The 22129-nt window shown below is 39.6% G+C and overlaps 1 protein-coding gene across 1 annotated transcript in view; it reads right to left on the bottom strand.

The window, feature by feature from the left end:
* UNC5D (unc-5 netrin receptor D) overlaps nt 1–22129 on the bottom strand; it is a 234638-nt gene that overhangs the window by 105135 nt on the left and 107374 nt on the right. Inside the window, exon 4 of the mRNA XM_081812892.1 lies at nt 761–941. Within this exon, the coding sequence (XP_081669018.1) occupies nt 761–941 (181 nt within the window). The remainder of the gene's footprint in view (nt 1–760; nt 942–22129) is intronic.

The raw sequence follows: 22129 nt of genomic DNA, 5'->3' as shown, positions 1-22129 counted from the left end.
CTCTCTGGGAAATTATGAAAAACAGGAAGAAGTCATCAACACATCTCTAAAGCACTTGAAAATCCAGAGTACAGGAAGAAAATATCAGCATTTGAATTTCTATTACTTTAAGTGCTTCAAAAATAAATCCCAGGGCTCTTTTGCTGTGGAAGGGAAGGCCTTTACTTAAATAGCCGGGAAGTTCTTCTACAGGATACCTGAGATATTCAGAAAATAGTAATGTTTGTTTCTGGTGGATTTTTTTTTTTTTTTTAATTTGCCAGAGAGAGGGAGAGTACAAGCTGGGGGAGTGGCAGGCAGAGGGAGAAGCAGGCTCCTCGCTAAGCAAGGAGCCCGATGCGGGGCTCGATTCTGGTGGATTTCTTATGCCAGGAGAGGAAGTGCCCAGAGCAGGTCTGGAGAGGATGGGGGTGGATGTTGGATTTGGGAGGGTGGGAGGCAGAAGGTGCCCACTTTGCTTCTTTTCAAATATTAACACAATGGGAGAAAATGAACGACTTTTAAAATCCTTTTTAAAAGAGGGACCGGAAACGTCCCTATCTCACGGAAGTCCGGTACTGGAGGGAAGAGCAAACACATCAGTGGTAATAGGCATGTATTCTCCCTCTACCAAATGGGAGAGGCAGGAGAGAGCACAGTAGTGAATGATCCCTAAAGTCCTTTCAGCTCTAAACAACGAAAGTTGTAATGTAATATGCATCCCTCTACTTCTCCGCTTTCCGTCCTCCCTATCCATTCCTGGCCTTTGGGCTGGTCTTACCATAAACCACCACTGTGGCTGACAGGCTCCTCCTCTTGGCCACGATGTTGGCTGCCATGCAGGTGTAATTGCCTGAGTCCGAGAGCCGTGCCTGGCGGATGATGAGGTTGTGGTCAGCCCTGGTGTCAATGTTCTCGTCTTGCTCGGAGTCAATGGGCTCCTCATTTTTCAGCCATTCCACCTATAAGAAGACAGGAACGTCTACTGGTCATTAAAAAGAAAAAGAACTCTTTTCTGGAATTGCTAGGTGAGCAGTTCTGGTGTGGGGGAGAGAGACATTCCTAACATACAGAGTAACAGCAATGATTTTTCCATATCCCATCCCTTTTATTTAGCCAATTTGGCATATTCAGGAAATGAATTGAATGATTTTTCCATATCCCATCCCTTTTATTTAGCCAATTTGGCATATCTGGGAAATGAATCAGTGTTCACTCGAGTTAATAAACTGGAGGCAGGAAAAGAACACAAATATGTACTGATTTTGACCCATTTTTTAAAAAGGCGGTGGAAGAGAGAAAAGAGGGGACTACAATTAAGTCATTTTGTTATATTTCATTTTATTGCAACTCTGATGATGACGACTGTTTCCACAACAAGTCTAATATGGAGCTCAGAAAGTCAACACATATACGCAGAACTTTGTGCTGAGAGGATATTTATATTGTCAGACAAGGTTTCAGGTCAATGTTTGCATTTAAACACATTTTAAGAAAGGTGGGATGGGGCGCCTGGGTGGCTCAGTTGGTTAAGCATCCAACTCTTGGTTTCAGCTCAGGTCAAGCTCACAGGGTCCTGGAACTGAGCCCTGCCTCGGGGCTCTGTGCTCAGTGGGGTAGTCTGCTCCCTCCCTTCCCCCGCCACCTCTCCCCCTGCTCACACTCTCTCTCTAAAATAAATATTTAAATTTTTTTTAAAAAGGTGTGATAATGTATAAAGGCCAATATAATACAGATTTGGGCAATCATAGGGAGTAAAATCCAAATCTCAGTGTTCTCTAGTCTTGGAGATACATTTCTCTGGTGATCAATTATGTAACTCCTTCAATGATCCAACAGACATTTAGGCTGAGTTAGATGCCCGGCACATTTAAGGCCCAGCTTCTCCTCTGGAGGAGCGGACTTCCAACATTCTCTGGGCACAGGCTAGTCCCATCTCTGATTTATTTTCTCTAGTTTGCTCCCAGAGAACCTATTTTCCTCTTTCCAGTTCTGCTTGGATTCTACCCTTGGTCCAAACGTCACTTTCCTTGGATACCTGGAGAAGACAGAGATGGAACCTTCTGCTCCCTAGATCCTCACCTTCCCCCCAGATGGAGTGCAGCACCTTAGTGCCCCTATTTTACAAAGCAGGCCAATTTCACCCCTGAACTGCCTGCCTTCCCATTGTGTCCTCTGCTTCTGTATCTAAACAACATCTCCACTCTCTAGCGCCATCTTGGTAGTGCTAGATGCATCTCGTTTGACAATAACCATTTAGCTCTAGGTATCAAAGTATATTATACACAGAAATTTAACAGACACATCTAAACCATAATGTAACACAAAAAGCAACAGCAGTGACTACACCAAAGAGACACCACACAGTAGCAAATGCATTGGGGGATTTTTCCTCTTACCCTGCCCACCATTAGCACAGATGATTGAAAGCTGGCTTTGGAATGAGATGCCTCACTCCTGTTTAAATCTAAGGAATCCTAATTTACCAATAAACAAGTGACATCTGTTGTACAATTTGGTTTTATAAGGATTTGTTGGTCTCTATGATGAAATTTACCCCATTAAACAAGAGTTCAGAGTACCAAAAACATCACCATCCAAAAGGTATCCTCCAAGAGGTCAATTTTGGAAAATAAGGTGACACAAAATAGCCAAAAGAAGAGATCTGAGAACTGCTTTTACATATCAGGAAGAGGAGAAAAAGGAATGTGGTTCAGGGCCATGAAGTAAAGAAGTAAGCCTGACTACCAGAGTACCTGGTAGTTCCTGAAGGGGTCACCATGTCCCAGACTGGAGGAGGCACAGGCATTAATGATGACACCCCCAAGCCCCAAAGCACGGCTGTGTTTAACAAAACAGGACAGTGGAAGGGATTTTAAAACACATCTGACCCCCAGTCTGTGAAAAAATGCCCTCTGTTCCCCACTGACACTGCATATTTTATAGTAATTCACTTATTCACAGATGAATATTCAAACACACACTGGCTATCAGAGGGGGGCTGGAGAGTTGGGTAAAGCTAGATAGACAAAACCCACCTGTATAGCCTCTCCTTTCATGGATCTTAGAGTTAATGGGTAAGGTGGAAATAAAGAAGTCAATCCACATCACAACCAGAAAACAGGAGCTGGGAGTCACACTGTCACTGATATCTGGGATGAAACATTTGCTGTAAGGCCAACAGGGATGGATTTTTTAAATCACCACCATCATAGCTATGTCACTGGAAAGAACAAGCTGGTCTGCTTAAAGTAGGTCTGGGGACCTTCTGTTCTACTCCACTCTCCTGGTTCAGAAATTCTGCATGTAAATTGCCCAGTTTTCTGATTGTTCATTCCCTTCCTCTTGCTATTTGTGATACCTAGAAAGCTGTTCCCTATGTCCCCACCTAAGTCTTCTTTACCACAGTTCCCCACAAACAGCTGGTCAGTAAAGTCAGGCAGTTCTGACCCAGAAGTAAATGATCTCTAGCGAGTAAACAGCCAGAAAGAGCTCTGGAGACTGAAACCAAAAGAGTCCCAGCACCTGGAAACCAAAAAAAGCTTTCCTGAAGGAATTTCAGCTTGGAAGAAATCAAAACCACCATCATCAAGTGTAGAGGTTTAGCTTCAAATTGAAAACTTACATAAGAATAAACCATGCACAAAATTAAACAACCAACCAACTAGGAAAATATTTGCTACAAATGTGGCAGATAAAAGGGGGAAAATATGATGATCCGAGGAATCATAATCTCAAGAGCTCAAGCTCTCATACACTAATGATAGAACTCCATCCTTGATAATACAGCATAAAGACAAAGAAAAGGGACATGTGGCAATTAAGCAACTGAATAAATATCCTACACCACTCATAAGAAAGTTAATATAATGAAGTTTTTTCTACCAAAATACCAAAGATTAAAATTCTACACACACACACACAAACACACACACACACACACACACACACACGCAGTTTTTATTTTTGTGGTTTGTTTTTTGCGGAACTTGCAGAGTATGGGGCATTTCTGTGATTGCTACTCTACCATTATCCCCTTTCTGGGATCTGAGCAACTGCCTCTAACTACCTGGGCTGTGGGCTGCTTTTATTCTTGCCTCCACAGTTGATTCTCCATGAAGGAATCAGATCATTTCTGGCTCAAAACCCTTCAATGGTCTTGAATCTCACTTAGAATGAAGTTGCAAATCCTTACCAAGGCTAACAAAGCCCTTCTCAGTCTGGCCCCCCAATCAGTTCTCCACCTCAGATGCCCCCAAGTAATCCCTGCTCCCTCTGTTCCAGCCGTCCTGGACTCCTTCCTGTCCTAGAAAGCTCAAAGCAAGTTCCCACCCACCTCAGGGCCTTAACACTTGCTGATTTCTTTGCCTGGAAGGCCTTTCCCATAAGCACCCTCATGGCTCAATGTCACTTTTCATTCAAGTCTCTGATCAAATGTTACCTCCTCAGAGAGGTCTTGCCTACTAGTCCTTTTTCCTAAGCAGCCACCCTTCCCTGTCCACTCTCCTGCCCTATCTGCTTTAATTTTCTTCCTAATATTTATCTCTATCCGATAGTCTTAAAGATAGTAATGCCTTTTGTTCTTGTAATAATGATCCTAGGAATTTACTAAAGGAAAGTATTAGGGCTACAGCAAGGATTTAAACACAGTAAATTATTTTTGGTAGAGAAAGAGAGGGAGGGAGGGAGAAAGAAAAACGTATGCCAAAGCCACATGCCAAATAGAGCTTTGTTTAAATAAATCATGATGCAACAATATGATTTAATGTTATATAGACATGAAAAGTCATGATTTCAACTAGAGAAAACATAAAAAATGCTCCTAATATATGAAAGAGTCAAAATGCAAAATTGTATGTTTAGCATTATCATAAATTCATAAAACAAAAAAAAATCATGAACATATATATACTTAAAAAATGACTGGAAGAAAATGCAGTATGTTTATAGAGGTTTTAAGAGAAAGCTGTCCTTCCTGTGGCACATTCAATGGAAAGCTATTTAGTAATCTGACAAAATCACTTTAGCTTAAAAAATCCCTCTCAATTACCATGTGGCACAGTGGTTTTCAAATTTATATTTAAACATAGAATGTTTCCTCAGTTTAATGCTTATCTGAAAGCCCAAGATGAAAAAATAGATAAGGCAATTTCTTACAACCGCTGAAGACGTGAGGGTGTCAGAGCCACAGCTGGCAGGGACCCTAAGCTGAATTAACGTGGCCGTTCCCGGAGCCACTGTTGGCAGAACTCCAGCAGAGATCATCCCTGTCCTTCCCTATGTCAGCCATGCCCTGTAGAGATGTTCAGGCACAACCGGTTTGTACACCCATGTAAGTTGCACCCACCATACAATCTACCCCCTACCCACCCACATGTACTATGGACATATGCAATATGTCTCCCCAGATCACAGTCTGAAAAACACTGATAGAGGATGAATTTGGTATCATAGTTATATACATGTTGTGGTATACTCAGTGTTTACGGTGTCATGACTGAGGTCCCTCAATCCAATTATGTCTATAAACAAGCAGTGCATTAGGAGACTCCTAACTGTGGGACTGTTTTTTATGTAAACTAATAGTTTATCCATTAAACTGATGGCAAAATCTTTATGAGGAAATCAGTTTGGTATTTTCTGGGCGTATAAAAATGACAAATTGCTTTTGGATTTACGCTTTTGTCACTTAGAGAAATTTTAAAACATTTTTGATGAGCTAAGTGCTCCTAATGTTGAGTAGTTTAATAAATAAGATAGCAAAAGCATGCCCTAAACCAGCAGTTGCAAACTCAAACGTTTCTGGGGGCCAGGGAGGGAACATAAATTACTGAAGTGGCCCTGGGTGCAAGACATCCATGAACATCACTTGCATATTAAAGACAAGGGGCTGTTCATTTCCCCAAAGGAATGAGCTCACTCTCATTTGTCTTAAAAAATGTTATCACTTTCTGTCTCCTTTTGTTTTTCCCACTTTAGGTAGATACATGAGTATTAAAAAACCAAAAAAAACAAAAAACCAACAATGAGTATAAGGAAAGTGACAATGACCTCATTTTTGCTTAAAAATCTCTTGCTTTTAAATTCATGGTGGTCTTTGAATTTCTGGAGTATTGAGCCTCTGTGTCAGGATGTATAGGGAAGTGGTGGCTATTTATGACAAAATGTAGATCACATGACCTGTTGCAAATGTGCAGCCATCAGTCAGGTTCAGACCATGGCTACCATGGTAGCCAGAGCTTCCAACTCTCACAAGAAAACCAGGGACGTATATTCTAATGTAATATTTCTTGATTCTAACACGATGGGTCAAAATCTATTGGGAGGGCCAAACAAAATATATCCAGGAACTAGATTCACTCCCTCTTCTCCACAAATACAACACACCAGCTTTCTGGCCACTTGTGAACATTACCACAAAGATATCCTTCACTGAAGTTAATTTCTTTTCATTAAATCTGCCTCCCCCATCATCCTAAAATGTTATGGTTCATATGTGTCATATGCCACTCTCCAGGCTTTCTCATGGGAATGTCTGACAAGTATCATAAGGGCATGAATATTGAGTTAGAAAATTATTTTACAAGAGGTTGCCAACACCGGGAAGGCCCTAATTAAGCCCTTAACAGAAGCAACGCAAATTTTCAAATTAGCATTGGGATCAATACATTGACTACCTTAAGCTAAAGGACATTTGTATCACTAAAGCCAAATGACCTTGTGCTAACAGGTCATCTCTTTGACAGAGAGGCTTACCAGTCCAGAAGGTTGTTGGAGGCATTCACCCCTCAGAGAAACAATTCTTCATATGTTTCTCCTTATTTGGTTTAGATAAATTAACCCAGTTAGAAGCGTGTGAAGAAACTAGTTACTTAGAGGTAATGAGCTTATGGATTTGTAGGATGCCCGCATCTATTAGCATAGTGTTATGTACAGATGGTCTGCAATTTGTAGATTTTTCCAGTTTATAAACAAATCTGGAAAAGCAGACCATCAAAGACAATTAGATTTCCTGCCAGGTTCCTGATCAGTCATTCTGGTTAGCAGGGGACCGAATGTATGTAATTGATGAGCCTATAGATTTTCTCAAAAATAGGCAGCAAGGTGTAATTGGATGGGGAGGGAACCTCCTTTAGAAGACTAATGGATTGATGCTCTGTGGGGGATAACCTTATCTGAGACCTGGGTTACAGGTGAAAATGTTTGTATGAGACCTAACATTTCACCTCTACCGACCTTTTGTCAAAGACATCTATGAATGTACACACATAAACCTTACACTTAAATGTTTATTTCCATCAGACAGTATGTCAGAATTCTAATGCTCCTGTTCTTGTTCTTAATATTCCATAAGACAATGAGAAGACAGTGTTACTAACCTTTCAGAAATGTAAAAAAAAAAAAGAAAGAAAGAAAAAGAAAAAGAAAAAACTAGACTAGAAAGAAAAAGCCATTTTAATGGCCCAGCTCTCTTCTCATGCAGGATCCCAAACCTCTTCTCTGATTTCTAGATAGCTTCAACCTGAAACTTTTCCTTAATATCCCTGAGAAAATGCCAGTGAGGACCATTTGTTGATATCATGTACCTATCCTCCAATTCCAGTCCTCTTTGGGGATTTGCTAGACTGGTTACGAAATTGAGTTGCTCATATATACTATAGATGTAAACTCAGATTTATGACTTTTGAAGGTTCTCCATCTACTCATTGCCTGTGATCATTTTCTTTCTGAAAATGACTCAGTGGCATGCTCCTTAAGAACACGCAACAATGTTTTAAATATTCTTTTATCTTGCACAGAACCTACTTCGGAGGATGTTCAATGGCATCTCTTGAATACATTTTCTAGCTCAAATTGATGTGCTTACAAATTTAGAGACAGGCATGGTACACATACATACAATAAAACTTCAAGCTGCATCATGGAGTGAGGGTCAAAGGAGAAGGATATCCTTGCTTTAGATCCCAGGGTTGAGCACAGATATGATCTAGAAGACAGACATTTTTAATGTAGTTGTTCTTAAATATATTCTGGAAGCCACTTCATAATGGCTACATATGGTCTTATGTTGAATTTATGTATTTGCTCAAAGTATGAATTATATAGCATAATCAATGTGGTGTTTTTCTCCCTACTACAACTAAGGGTGGCTTGGGAAGGCAAGCCCCTGGGACAGAGTGGAGAGAAAGACTACATTAGGGAGTAGGAGAGGCAGAGTCAGGTAAATAGTGGAAGGGCACAGCAGTTCCCACTGTTGTCATTCCCTACATAACATCTCAAACTTTCTGTGAAGTTCCCATCTTACAAAATAACAAATGTGATGACTTCTGTGAGAAAACAGAAAGCAGAGGAATTCATTCTACCTGGTAAGGGGTAGATAGCACCTTGAGATAGCCCCCAAGGATACCTTGCCCAGAGTTGGATACATAGTCAATGGCAGGGCCAGAATCGGAATCCGAGAGGCTTGCAACAACTGTGTGCAGTCATCTATACCATTTGCCAGATTTGGGCGGAATGACCATATGCTATTTGCAAAATTACACTGAAATAGAGAGGACTGGCACCATCTAAGATAATTTTGTAGACATATTTCAGGATTTCATGATCATTCCTAAGGAAGAGCTGCAAAAAATTTTCTTGATAAAAGCCTCACTGTTGGAATCAGTGTATAGTCTCCTAGGGGGCTGATTTAAAGGACAGCTCTCATTTGAATGTGCATGTTCTGGTTATATTATACTAACGTGTCAGAATGTTCAGAATGTGGCCAGAGTTATTTTGACATCAAAAATTACTCAATATTTGTCCACGTATAAGTCATGGAAAGTTATGGTAGCCCTCTCAAAGTTATCTGGTGTTTTATTTGCTTTTTTGGCAATGAGCAGAAATGAGTGGAACACATAGTCCATGAAATCAGGCTGGGACAATACAGCCTGCAGTCTTAAAATTTTTAAGAAGGCCAACTGTATCTAAGTGTGTTGGGGGATGTGTAGAAAAAGATTTGCTTTCCTGAGAAAAGGAACAGGTATTTCTGGCCTTTCACCTGTTTGGGCATGAATGTGATTCTAAAGACATGACAGCCATCTTGTGACCATGAGCAAAAGGCAAGAAGCCACAGAGATATTGGTCATGGTCTTTATACTCCCAAGTGAACACACTATGCTTCAAGACCTTATCTCATTTGATCCTCAGAACTCCAAGGTAGGCGAAGAAAAGATATTCTTCCCATTTCATAGATCCTAGGATTTGCCTAATACAACATACTTGGAAAATGGCAGAACTAGAAGCAGTAGCCTTCAAATACCTTTTCTACCAGAAAACATTAGCTGTTTTCTTATGTCTTTTACTGACCACATAAAGTGCTATTCTTTAACATTTCCCATGATTTGGCCTGCCATTCTTGAATAAATCTAAACTGGGACTTACTTATTGCATAGAGTGACATTCCTCTACTCACAGTGGAGCGTACGGACTTTTTCTTTTTTTTTTTTTTAAGATTTATTTGAGAGAAAGCATGTGCTCACATGTGAGCGGGGGAGGGATTAGAGAGAGAGGGAAGGCAGACTCCCTGCTGAGCAGGGAGCCTAACGTGGGGCTTGATCCCACAACCCTGAGATCATGACCTGAGCCCAAGCCAAGAGTCGGCACTCAACTGACTGAGCCACCCAGGAGTCCCGGAGCATACTGTTTTCTAAGGTTTAGTTCAGGCCATTTCTTGCTTTGCCACTTTCAGAGGAGATGTCACCTGTCCTCTCCTCTCTCCTTGATAATATTTCCTTCAAGTTATTTATAACCCTACTATCAGGTTTCCCCTTTTGTCTTCCTTTTCTTGCCAGACTGTATAGATTGATTTTAAAGCCACCTACACTGCAGTTTCTTCAATTTAGCTCTACTTATCTGATTATGCATCACAAAAGGAAGCAGAAATCCAACTTAATTGTGAAGTCACAGCAGCAGAACCAGGCAAACGATAGGAACCTAATGATCACAGATTGAATCGCACTCGCTGATGCTGAAGGAAATTACAGACATGCGTACCTCTGCAGAAGCCAGGATTCTGGTGATGGAACTTGATGTTCTGACATTGTATGTCTCTTGTCAGATCAGTGTTGTCCTTTAACTTCCCCTTTTTAGTTATGAAAGTCAGGTGTAGTCTCATGTATTTTCTTATTCATTTTGACAGGTAAACGGTCTCTGAGAAAGGGAACACCCTGATCCACTGTTTACTGAAAGTGTAACACTGTCACGAGTGAAGAATGAGCCCTGTTTACATTAATGTAAAACATTTACAAGAATGTGAAAGGCAAAAGACAACATGGAACAGAGGAAACATCAATAAGAGAATGGGGAGAGAGAAGCAATGGGCAGAGGATTTGTCAGGAGAGGCACCTGCTGCCATTTTCAGCTGTGTTTTCCATAGTGCAACACATCTTGTATTTTGCTAACTCTACCTTTGCTCATTCCCATCTGCTAGGAAAAAAAGGATTCTGGGTTTGAACCTTTGACGAAGCAACACCTAGAAGGCGCTTGCAAAGCTTGATATCCCAAGGAGTGATCATAAATATAGTGTCATGCTCCATTTCATTTTAAGAGACTATTTTAGGATGGGAAGAACTCTCTAACAAGATTACAAAGAGTTGGCTTTCAGAGAGACTTAAAACTGTTTCTGTATTCATATTTTCTCCCACAATTTCTACTATGTAAATAAGGTTTAAAGGTGGTAGTCGGGAGATATTAATTAACAATTCCCTTTTCTTGTTCCTTGCTACCATGTAATATATGCTCAACTATTGAGAAAATAGCCATTTTTAAGGATTAAAGCATTAAAGACTAAACATTCATATCATAAACTGGTTTTAGGTGCTGATACCTGAGTTACACACAATTAGATAAAGATACACAAACACATATCACTTACACATACATATATATACACCATCTGAGAAATCTAGTCTGCTCGGAATAAAAATGTTTCCATCAGCCACAGTGAAAGGCTAATCATGTAATGATCTACAAAGGAAATGCATGGACAGATATGGATTAGCTCAGCTTTCGTATACTGGGTGGCTGAGAATGAATTAGCATAATCATAAATTTGTTCCAATTACAGAAGGCAATTATCAGAGACCAGCGTACAACATTATCAAAATGAAATCACCAAAGTGCATCTACATTCCAGGTAGATGCCACTGAGTTAATAGTGCTTAAAAAAAAAAAAAAAGCTCTATATTCATTCATCTTTCATCTCTTTGATTACTATACACTCCATGCAAGTTCCCTTTTAGCTGACAGACAAAAAGCTGCTAAGAAAGAAGGAAAAAAAAATACATGCTGTACAAAAAAAAATATCACACTCAATATAATAACATAACTGTAAAGTCTAAAGTCTTGTATGGATAATTTCTCTAGATCAGTGGTCAAGGATAGTGCTTTTACATTTTAGACAGTACTTCCCATCACCTCTTGTGTTCTCTCCGAAATATTGATGAGGAATAAAACTGTGACAAAACCCGTCCTTATCTGCTCCAAACAATAGTTGTCTGTGCAGAAACTCAGTGCTGTTTGGCCAGGGTAACTCCACTGCTGTTCATACTGTTTTCATTTTTGCCTTCCCATCAGACACGGGACCTGTTGCCTTGTTAACCATTGTCAGCCTGGAAAGGGTCCAGGAGAGTTAAATCTATTTTGTAAAGAGGGCAACAGATTTAGTTCCAAATTTTAGAGCTAAAGGGGCAATTCAACTTAACTAGTTAAGATTATACATACATATATTAGAATGTGCCCAGGACTTCAACAAACATTAAAGAGATGAATGAGAGAGGGCAGATTATACGGAGAAAGACAGAAAAGGATTTCTACTGTAACGACATACAGTGGGTTGTACTGTTACAAAGGATGACAGGCCCAGCAGGGCAAGAGGAGGGAAAAGAGGAAGGAAGGGAGACTCACATTTTATTTGTACTGACTGCTATACACTGGATACCAATCTAGGCTCTTTCACATCTTAACCCACTTGGTGAGCTGGGCATCCTTATGTTTTTATACTTAAAAAGTAACTGAGAAGGCAAGAACTGAAATATTCAAACATGCTCAAAATTCTAGCAACTTAAATCAACAAACAAACAAAAACTCCTTCCTTTGTTTTTTCATAGCCGCCTCTCTTGAATTCTTTGGCAAATACTCAACCCTTATCATTACATTTCAAATGGGCTTCCACCCCATCAACTCACTGGAATTGCTCTTGCTAAGGCCACCAGTGATCTCCAAGTTGCTACATTCACTAAATGCACATTGTTTTGCATTCTTACTGGACTTTCAGGGATAATGAGAACATTCTCAAATTTTCTCCTCCATTGTTTTTTAATAATTCCACATGTTCTCTCCTCCCACCCTTCCGACCAATCCTGCCTTGTCTCTTTTGTTGGCTTCTTCTCTATTGAAACACGAAGTGTTGCATTTCTTTGGCTCTCAGGATTAGGCCCCTCTCTACACCTGCCTGTACAATGTCTTTCCAATATGATATCATCAGACTTGTGTGTCATGGCCACATACTGAACATTTCCAAATGAATATCCTCAGGTCATTGACCTTGAGCTATAGCTTCTTATATTCAGATGCCTACTCAGCATCTATTTTTGTATGCTTCACAGATACTTTAAGCTCAACATGTGGAATTGGATTTAGAATTTTTTTTCTTACAAGAGAAAGGAATAGAGGATTTTTTTACATGTCTGACATTATAATATTTGAACCTTCTTATCTGAAAATAGGAATTCACAGAAAAAATGGGAGGGCTGGTGACATAATAATTTTACATTAAAAAGCACACTCTTGATGTCATATATAGAATATATGGGACAGGGAGGGACAGGCAAAGCTAAGTCAGAGAAATCCTTAGAAGACTATAACAATAAGCCTGGGGAGACTCTGGTAGACCGAACTGGAAGGCTGTGATGGGTATATAGTAAAGAGCCTTGACAAGAAGTGAAGGGCTAAAACAGAATGAATGAAGATTTGATATAAGATTTAAAGAGAGGGCAGTCGAAATTTGGCACCCGTATTTCTGACTTGGACGAGTGATATAGGGAACTCAGATGAAAAGATCATTTTGGGACGTTGTACTGATATGCATTGACTGAATATCACCTTGGTCCTAATATACAAAGAGCACTCTCAAATCAGTAGAAGAAACAGACAAGCAAACATGACAACAGAAAAATAAGCTAAGCAATTCAATAACTCCATGAAGTTTACAATGTATATTAAGGCTTTGAAATAAACACTTTAACCCAGGTCTCTCTTCAGCTCCAGACCAACATAGTCAACTACTTTGTGGGCATATTTCCTCCATGAGCTTCAGGATAAATTGTATCCATTGTATTTAATTGTGAAATGAAGCAAAAAGTATAAAATGGCGGGGGTGGGGTGGGGTGGCGAGTAAAGATACAACATCCTAAAGAAAATCACCATTTTTTTTTTTTTAAAGATTTTATTTATTTGACAGAGAGAGACACAGCGAGAGAGGGAACACAAGCGGGGGGAGCGGGAGAGGGAGAAGCAGGCTTCCCGCGGAGCGGGGAGCCCGATGCGGGGCTCGATCCCAGGACCCTGGGATCATGACCTGGGCCGAAGGCAGACGCTTAACGACTGAGCCACCCAGGCGCCCCAAGAAAATCACCATTTTAACGACACAAAAGGGAAGAGGAATCTACAAAAATATGTTGTTGCTATTGAGGTAAGAGAGAAATCAGAAATGTATGTATCATGGAAGCCAAAAAAGAAAACATTTTAAGTATTGAAAAATTATCCCTGAAGTAAAAGGTGAGTATAGTAAAGTCCCAGGCTCCATTTCTACATGAAGCTCCTCCTACAGCATGTGAACTAAAGGACTCCACTCTGTCTTTGTTAATGAATGTAAATAAAATATTTTCCTCCTCTTTCACTTTCCTCATATTCACTAGAATTTCCCCAAAGTCAATTGGCGACTTGAAAAATAAAGTGGTATCTCTTTTTCACTCCTTATAGTAAAACAAACCCAGGCATATAAAATATTAAAAATATAGTCAGTGAAACCACAAAAGTACCATAAGAAAGCACAGGTGAGTATTTTGGTAATTTTTAGACAGGACAAGGATTACCTGCATGGTATAAATAGCAAAAGCACGAAGACTGACTACTAAAATTTTAAAGTTTAACATATGTAAAAGATGCCTTAAACATAAAAAAGATGTTTGCAACATATGACAAAGTGTTATTATACTAAAATCAACAGAGATATTAAATACATTTTGTAATTTGTACAATATGATGCCTATCCAATAAAAATGGATGCTGGATAATATGTTCTACCAATACGTACTGAACATCAGCTTGCTTTCTAATATACAAAGATCATGCTAAAATCAATAGGAAAGACAACTTCCAACAGAAAATGAGCTAAGTACTTGAATAGACTAGAGGAGAAAAATATGTATGGAGAACTAACATAAAAATTGTTTAACTTCTCCAAAAATGAAAACGAGAGGATTACCATTAGCCTATTCCTGTGGCAAAGCCTGAAACTATATAGGGTTGTCAAAATTGTAAAGAAATAGATGTTTTCATTTACTTTAGGTGCTGGTCTAAATTAGTACATCCCTTTTGTGGGACAATCTTGCAGTTTTTACCAAAACTGAAAATACTGCCATCGTTTGATGTAAATTTCTACTGGTTCCAGCAGAATAATCATCGGTAAAAATCCAGAGATATATGCTAAGATGATAATTATAGCCTTGTCTATAATAATGAAGAAACTGGAAACAACCTAATTGTTCACTAAAGATTCAGTCAATTATGGACATTTATTATTCCACAGAATACTATGCAACCATCAAAAAGAAGGATGCATTTCTAATGGGAAATATCTCCATGAGATATTTATTAAGTGTAAAAAGCAGATCTTAAAACTGCATTTCTATTATCTCCCCATTCAGAGACACTCATAAATAGCTGGAAGGCAGTTCACCAAATGTTATTTGGGTGGTGGAATTATCAGTGATCAAAATTTTCTTCTTTCTAAATCCGTATACTGCTGAAATTTTTAGTATGAACTATTTGACAAAATTTCTGGCTCCCCCTTTTATAAGTGGTTTCACTTCCTGGCCCCTTTTTAGTTTGCTGGGGTCATGTGACTAGTTCCGGTCAATCAGTCGTCAGTTGAAGTAGCTTGTCAGTTCCAGGACTGAGTATTTACTTTCCTGTGTTGAGACTCTTTTGACTTCTGTCTTTCTCCCTCTGCCACAACAGCTCACAATTTTTTTGAGAATGGCTATTCCATTAACCTTGGAACTGCAGTAAGACTGTCATGAACAGAGCTCCCAGATGACATGTGATAGCTACATAACACAAGAGAGAAATCAATTTTTGTTATTTTAAGCTACTGAGGTTTCTAGATTGTTTGTTACTTTATCACCTAGTTTACCTTATTTTCTGCCATCTATATTATGTTTTTAAGCAGAAAGCAAAAAGCTATTTTCATTAAACAAAGATATGTTCCTCCAAATGTTTCTAACACTCCTGGTCTCTAAGAGGTAAACAAATTATCTTAAATTGCATATCTCTTCCCCCCCTCCCCCCACAAACTAATACATTAACTAGAAAAACAATCCATTTCTAGATGGCTGGCAGGCTAAGTGACTGTCCCACATCACATTTTTATCTTCATAGGCATCCTTACCTGGTTATTTTAGATAACTCCTTGATTTCTGCATCATCGTACACAGTGTAGATCATGGCTAGTAAGTCATTGCTTCCAAACTCTAACCTCTAAGTCCATGGAGGAAAATTTAAATGAAATTATATTACTTTTCCATGTCATGCTTACTTCAGTTAACTATATAATTTCATCAGCAAAATTGAGTTTTTCCAAGTCTGTTTTAATTTTTTTAAATTACATAGGTGGTGTCATGCGTCACAAACATTCCAAGAGGAATCCAGAAAGAAGTGACTCTGCACATCCAACACTGTGACACTGTCTCATTTGGGGAGGGTGTTTACATTTCCCATTTTAATCAGCCTGGTCAATTAAATTGGATGGTTTCCTATTTGTTTCCTCCCAGTTTATCCCCCTCTTCTTTGCATTCTGGTTTTATGAACTAGCTCAGAGCTGCTTTTTGGTCTTCACAACACTACAGGGAATGTTTAAAAAAGAAACTAAATTGCCTTCATGACTTTTTTTTTCAAATTTGCTGGAAATTAGATTTTTCAACAGCCTCTATGCTATAACCCCCTCCTTCTTTTTTAATTTAAATCTTGGTACTAAAATGAGCTTACGATATTCCATTAATATCACTGGGGGGGGGGACACTTGTTTCCTATGCAATATACAGGTTAGCCTATAATTCTCCCCACTCCTATCTTTCATTGTTCTATGATGTGTATGTTACATACTTTATATATGTATATATTTAGCAGTTTACTTGCCTTAATTATTCTACCTTTCCATATTACTTATCAAAAGAATTCAATTATCAAATGATCACAACTATTGAAAAAGAGAGTATAACCTATTTTGGAATTGAATATTTAATCATTTTGGGAAAAATAAATGTATATACATGTATCTTAAGTAAGCATACAGTTCTTATCAAAGAATTAGCTGAATATAGGGTCCAGAAGACCAGTAGTATGCTAGACCATAAAAATATACATTGCACTTTCTCCACAGATAACTCATGAATTCTATAATGTAAAGATTATCAAGAGTTGATTCTGTGTAGTACCTGCCTGTTAAGTCAGCGTGGAGTTAAACCCCTATTATTCCTCTGTAAAATGAGGAAAAAAAAAAAGGTCCCTTCTTTCCCTTCCTCAGAGGGATCTTGGGAGGTTGAACATGAAACCATGGATGAAGTGACTTTGGTACAAATATAAAGCAATAAATTAATGTAACGTGGTAGCAGATTCCAGGAACAGATAGATGGTCTTGTGCAGCTTCACTCAGGATATAAAGTCAGTAGTTCAAGAGGATAAGACCAGACAAAAGCACATTGAATATGTGTCCTACACGCCACTCAAGGAATTTGAACTCAACCCTGAAAGCACTAAGGAGCCACTGATAGGTTTTAACCAAAGGAGTCTGGGTTCAAAAAAAATCATTCTGGTATCAATGTGAAGGTGCCAAGTGATGCTGGATTAGAGAGGCCAAATAGGTAGTTATTAGTCCGCCAAAGAAGAGAAAGGATGAAGGCCTGCATAAGGCATTCAGTAAAGATAGGGAAGATTCAACACAGAATAAATACAACTGATACGCTGTTGTAAGTTCCTAGCTTGGGCAACGTGTACCCTTAACCAAGACAAGAGGTCTCGGATTTTCAAGGTCAAGTACCTGTTTTGTACATGTTTTCTACATTGTTGGACACGTTTAAGAACTGATAATCAACTTCACAACTGGACTCACCCAGCTAAATAGACATCCCAGCAACATGCAACAATCAGTGTTTCTGGTTTGAGAATAAAGAACATTTCCACCAGGCATTGTAATCATCAATAAAAGCAAGGCTTCTCTGCAGCCTTCCGGTTGGTGGGGATCATGTTATAGGTCACACCATGAAATAACTTTATAATTCTTGAGTTAAGAGGAGGTTACTCTGGCCTTTTACACATGTCTGACTTTCGACTGTGGTCAAGAAGTGGAGTGTACAAACATCAGAGGTACCACATCCAGACTGTCACCACTCCTTGAAGAGAGCAATGAATCATTTTCTGGATGCAAGATCACACTGGAACCAGCATAAAATTAAAAAGGTCAACATCTGGCTGGTGGTTATGACTCACTTTCTTAGAGCCTGTTCTTTTTGGTTTATAAGCCCATGTTCTTGTTTAAAAAAAAAAAGAAAAAGAAAACTTAGCTGAAGTTTCCTTACCCTTTATTTTTGTTTTTATTTATTTATTTTTTTTTGGAAGAGAAAATTATTTCTTTATTCTATAGGCGTTATTTGACCGTCTACTATGTAAGTGACACTGTACTGGGCACCATGGGAACAAAGAGGTAATGACACAGTGCCCAGCTTAAGGAACACGGAAGCAAATGGGACAACAAGACGCACACGCACACAACGGCATATGCATCATGCCAGATTCTGTGCCACAGAAATTCAGAAGAGTTCAGGGCATGCTTGCCCGGCTCCCATATCACCTGGAACGTAGTTTGTTTTAACACTTGCCACATTGCTTGTTCACAAACTATTTACTCCAGTTAATCTGTGACCCTTTATTTTTTTAAATTTAATTTTATTATGTTAGTCACCATACAGTACATCATTAGTTTTTGATGTAGTGTTCCATGATTCATTGTTTGCGTATAACACCCAGTGCTCCATTCAGTACGTGCCCTCTTTAATACCCATCACCGGGCCAACCCATGCCTCGCCCCCCTCCCCTCTAGAACCCTCAGTTTGTTTCTCGGAGTCCATAGTCTTTCATAGTTCGTCTCCCTCCTCCAATTTCCTCCCCTTCATTTTTCCTTTCCTTCTCCTAATGTCCTTAGTCTCTCATGATTTGTTGTGACCCTTTATTTTTAAACCAACCACTTCTCATCAGCATTTTCTAGTGTAAGTAGGACACATCAAAATAAAAGACTGGATATTTTTTGTCATCATTTTACAAAGTGCATAGTACCTGGGATAGAAACGAGGACATTATATTTGGGAATAATTAGGATCGAATTCTTCCCCCATTTCGCAAATATTCTCTCTTCCTCTATGTCTTTCTCTCCCACACATCTAGACATACTTACCCAAACCTCTACACACCACCCTGCTCAGCACCACCACCACATCACCAGGGCCCGAGTCGAGACAGACATGATTACAGAAGAAGGGTACCTTTCTTATTTTCCTGTGGATTCTTAGCGTATCATGAATACTTATGTTACCTTTAGGCCAAAAGGCTCAAACCATCCAAAGTGCACTGTAGCTACCATTGTAATCAATAGAGTCAATCTCTCTAGTGCTTAAGAAGAACAAAAATGCGAGCTGATTGGATTTGTCTTTAGAGTACAATGAATTGGAATAAGGGCAGGATGGCTGTTGGCTGGAAAGTGCTAAAACGACCAATCATTTTCTATGAGGCTCTGGGCTGCCTAAAGACAAGAAATGTGCTTGCTGTGTTGCTTCGTCCCTGAGCCCTGTTTCTGGCACACAGCGGTTAGGAGTAAGTAAATCTCAATGAGGCCCTAAAGGAGATGTATGGTAACAGCAAACATGCGATCAGTTATGAGTTTGCTTCCTTTGCAGGGCTGTTCCTTTTTAGCCTGGATTTGCCTGCCTCAAAATAGGAGCGGGGTGTGTGATAAATGTATGGAGGGAGGGCTCGGTGGTACCTGATCTGGCTTTGGCATCTTCTCCTCCCCTTCAGGCTCCTGGAGCTCTATGATCCTTCCCTGTAAGTATTTACTTTGCTTTAAACCAAGACTCATCTCCTATGAGCTCATATTTTTTACACAAATCACAGACTGAGTGTGGTTGTTCACTTTCTCATCCACGCATCTGCAATCCCTATCAACCTTGGCGGTAACGCGGTATCACCAGAGGGCATTGTCTGCTTTATGAACTGCTACAGCTTCCATAAAGCACAGGGCCTGCCTGGGCTCTCCCAGTCTAGTCTGTAACTCTAACTATAGATGGGGCTGCCAGACCACATCTCATTAGAGAACCAGGTTTCACTGATTTCCGTCTCTACTGTGTACAGTTCTATTTTTGTTTTTTTAAGCTTCTGTTTTGTTTCTTTTTGATTTTGCTAAAAGCAAAGAGACTCAAAGGAACACACATCCTCTGCAGTTCATACAGGGACAGTGCTGGAATTAATATACCTTTAGGAGAGTAATCAGTCCTGGCAGCAGAAAATGCGTTTTGCAACCCATTGTCCTATTTCCTATGAGAAGATAATGTTGGCACAAAATGATGGTAGGTCCTCAGCCACAGGATCTGGAGTGCCTGGAGGGAAGCATGATGGAGCAGGAATTAAGTTGAATGCACGCTCTTAGTCACAATAGAGCTGCCTGGGGTTCAGGGCTGGGGTCCACTTGGGAATCCCAGACAAGAAACCTGAAGAGTGAGAAACCCATACACTCACTAAACAGATACAGTTATTGGTTTGGTTTTGTATTCAATGATATGTGCTTCACTTGTGACGGAGGGTGATCACCCAAAAGGGGTAAAATGTGGCAAGACAGGGACAGTTAATTGACAGAAGCTTACTTCCGGCTGATCAGAAGGCTAATGTGTCCTACATGTCTACTAGATTGGCCCACAGCTCCTTGGAGTTCCTGAATCTTGCAGAGTTCTAGAATTTGACATAAAAGATCGACCTATAATTGGGGGCCAAGGGTCCTGAGCATGAAGTCTAAAGCAGTGTAAGGAGAGAAGGAAAGCTAATCACAGATGTGAATGTGAAAATTGTACATTCTCTCTTTGTACAGCTTCTTTCCATCAAAATCTGCCAGTATAGGGCCCATTCCCAAGGCTTTCCTATCCAAAAATCTCCTGTGGGGATTTTATTTTATTTTATTTTATTTTAAAGATTTTATTTAGTTGAGAGAAAGAGAGAGAGAACACAGAGGGAGAGGGAGAAGCAGACTCCCCACTGAGCAGGGAGCCTGACGTGGGACTCGATCCCAGGACCCTGGGATCATGACCTGAGCCGAAGGCAGATGCTCAACCGACTAAGCCACCCAGAAGCCCCTCCTGTGGGAATTTTAAACCAGAATCAAGATTAAACCAGAAATGAGGAAGTTAAAAATTAAACCAGAAAAAAAAAAAACTTTTAAAAAATATATTCAGAGTTTTTTAAAAAAATGAAATTAAATTTTAAACAGAAACACGGAAGGCACTAAAACAGGCATGCCTAATCCAAAACTTGGGTTCCAGATCCTGAGTTTTCTCTATGCTCAATCAAGGATGTCTCATTATTTCAACCATCAGGAACAAGCAACGTATCCAATAGTACCTTTCAAACAAGCTCCTCTCCACTGCAATGAATTTCATAAATGTTTCTTGTCTGAGGCAACCCTAGGTATAAAAGCACTGTGCCTTGCAGTATTTATCCTGAAAGGAGAGGCACAGGAATTTACATGTCACCTATTTCCTGTTCTTACCTAAGACCCTTACCAAGGGATCAGAACCCCTAAATACACACCTAAGGCCTGGCGGTGTGTGGGAGAGGGAGAAAGGTGACTTGCTCTAAGCTCATTTCATGGAAGAAGAGAAAGCAGAACCCAGGCAGAATGTTGTCAACCAGAATTTGCCTGTAAATAGGCAGCCCTGAGGGGAGGGAATCCATTTATTCCCAACCCTACTCCCTAATTGTCTAGTGCCATGGCTTTATTTTATCTCAACGCATAACTCTATATATGCAACTCTGCTTCCCTCTGGCTCCCTTTTTTCCCATTTTGACTGTTTTATAACATAAACCAACTCCCAGCAGAATGAGAGTGATGAAGGGGTGTCTTTGGTTCTGCATATATTACAAGGATCAAAACTAAATGCTGGGTGATAAATACCACTGGAGAGCACAGAATGCTCCAGGAGAAAATGATCTTTAATGGAGTCGCTCTTGAAAGTATCTGCATGTGGCAACACTAAATACCATGAAGTCTCGGTTACAGATCACAGAACTCAAATGCATGAATATTAAAGAAGAAAACAGCAGTGGAGCAGCTAAAAGTGAGTGGAGGAAGCTACTAAGAAAACCACATTCATCAGGCTTACTTCCTGTCATATGGCCCCCTCTAGGCAAAACCGCAATAGACAAAACTTTTTCTTCTTGATACATTGTTTCACTCATTCTCTCTTCTTTCCATGCTCCTTAAGCTTTCCATTTCTATCATGTCTTGCCTACAGAGATAGGATCTGAAAATATTTATTTGGAGATTACAAAATGACACAGTCCCCTATATTTGCGTTTTAATTGGAGTGAAATGTTTAATCCAAGAAATGACTCTCTAATGGTGAAATTTCAGGCAAGAATGAGAAAATGAAGGTTAGCTGGAAATGGATGGAAGTTTTGGTAAATTAAATCTTCTTTAAGTTATAGGCCATAAATGGTTTCCTTCATTCATAGAAATTCTTTTCTACAGGGCTGACTGCTACTCTATCTGTATTCTTTTCCCTTCTAAAAA

This window comes from Leptonychotes weddellii, chromosome 2, assembly GCF_054177405.1.
Source record: "Leptonychotes weddellii isolate Sample4059 chromosome 2, ASM5417740v2, whole genome shotgun sequence".
Lineage (NCBI taxonomy): Eukaryota > Metazoa > Chordata > Mammalia > Carnivora > Phocidae > Leptonychotes > Leptonychotes weddellii.
The sequence above is the reverse complement of the archived record's forward strand: the minus strand, read 5'-3'. Positions and strand labels throughout refer to the sequence as shown.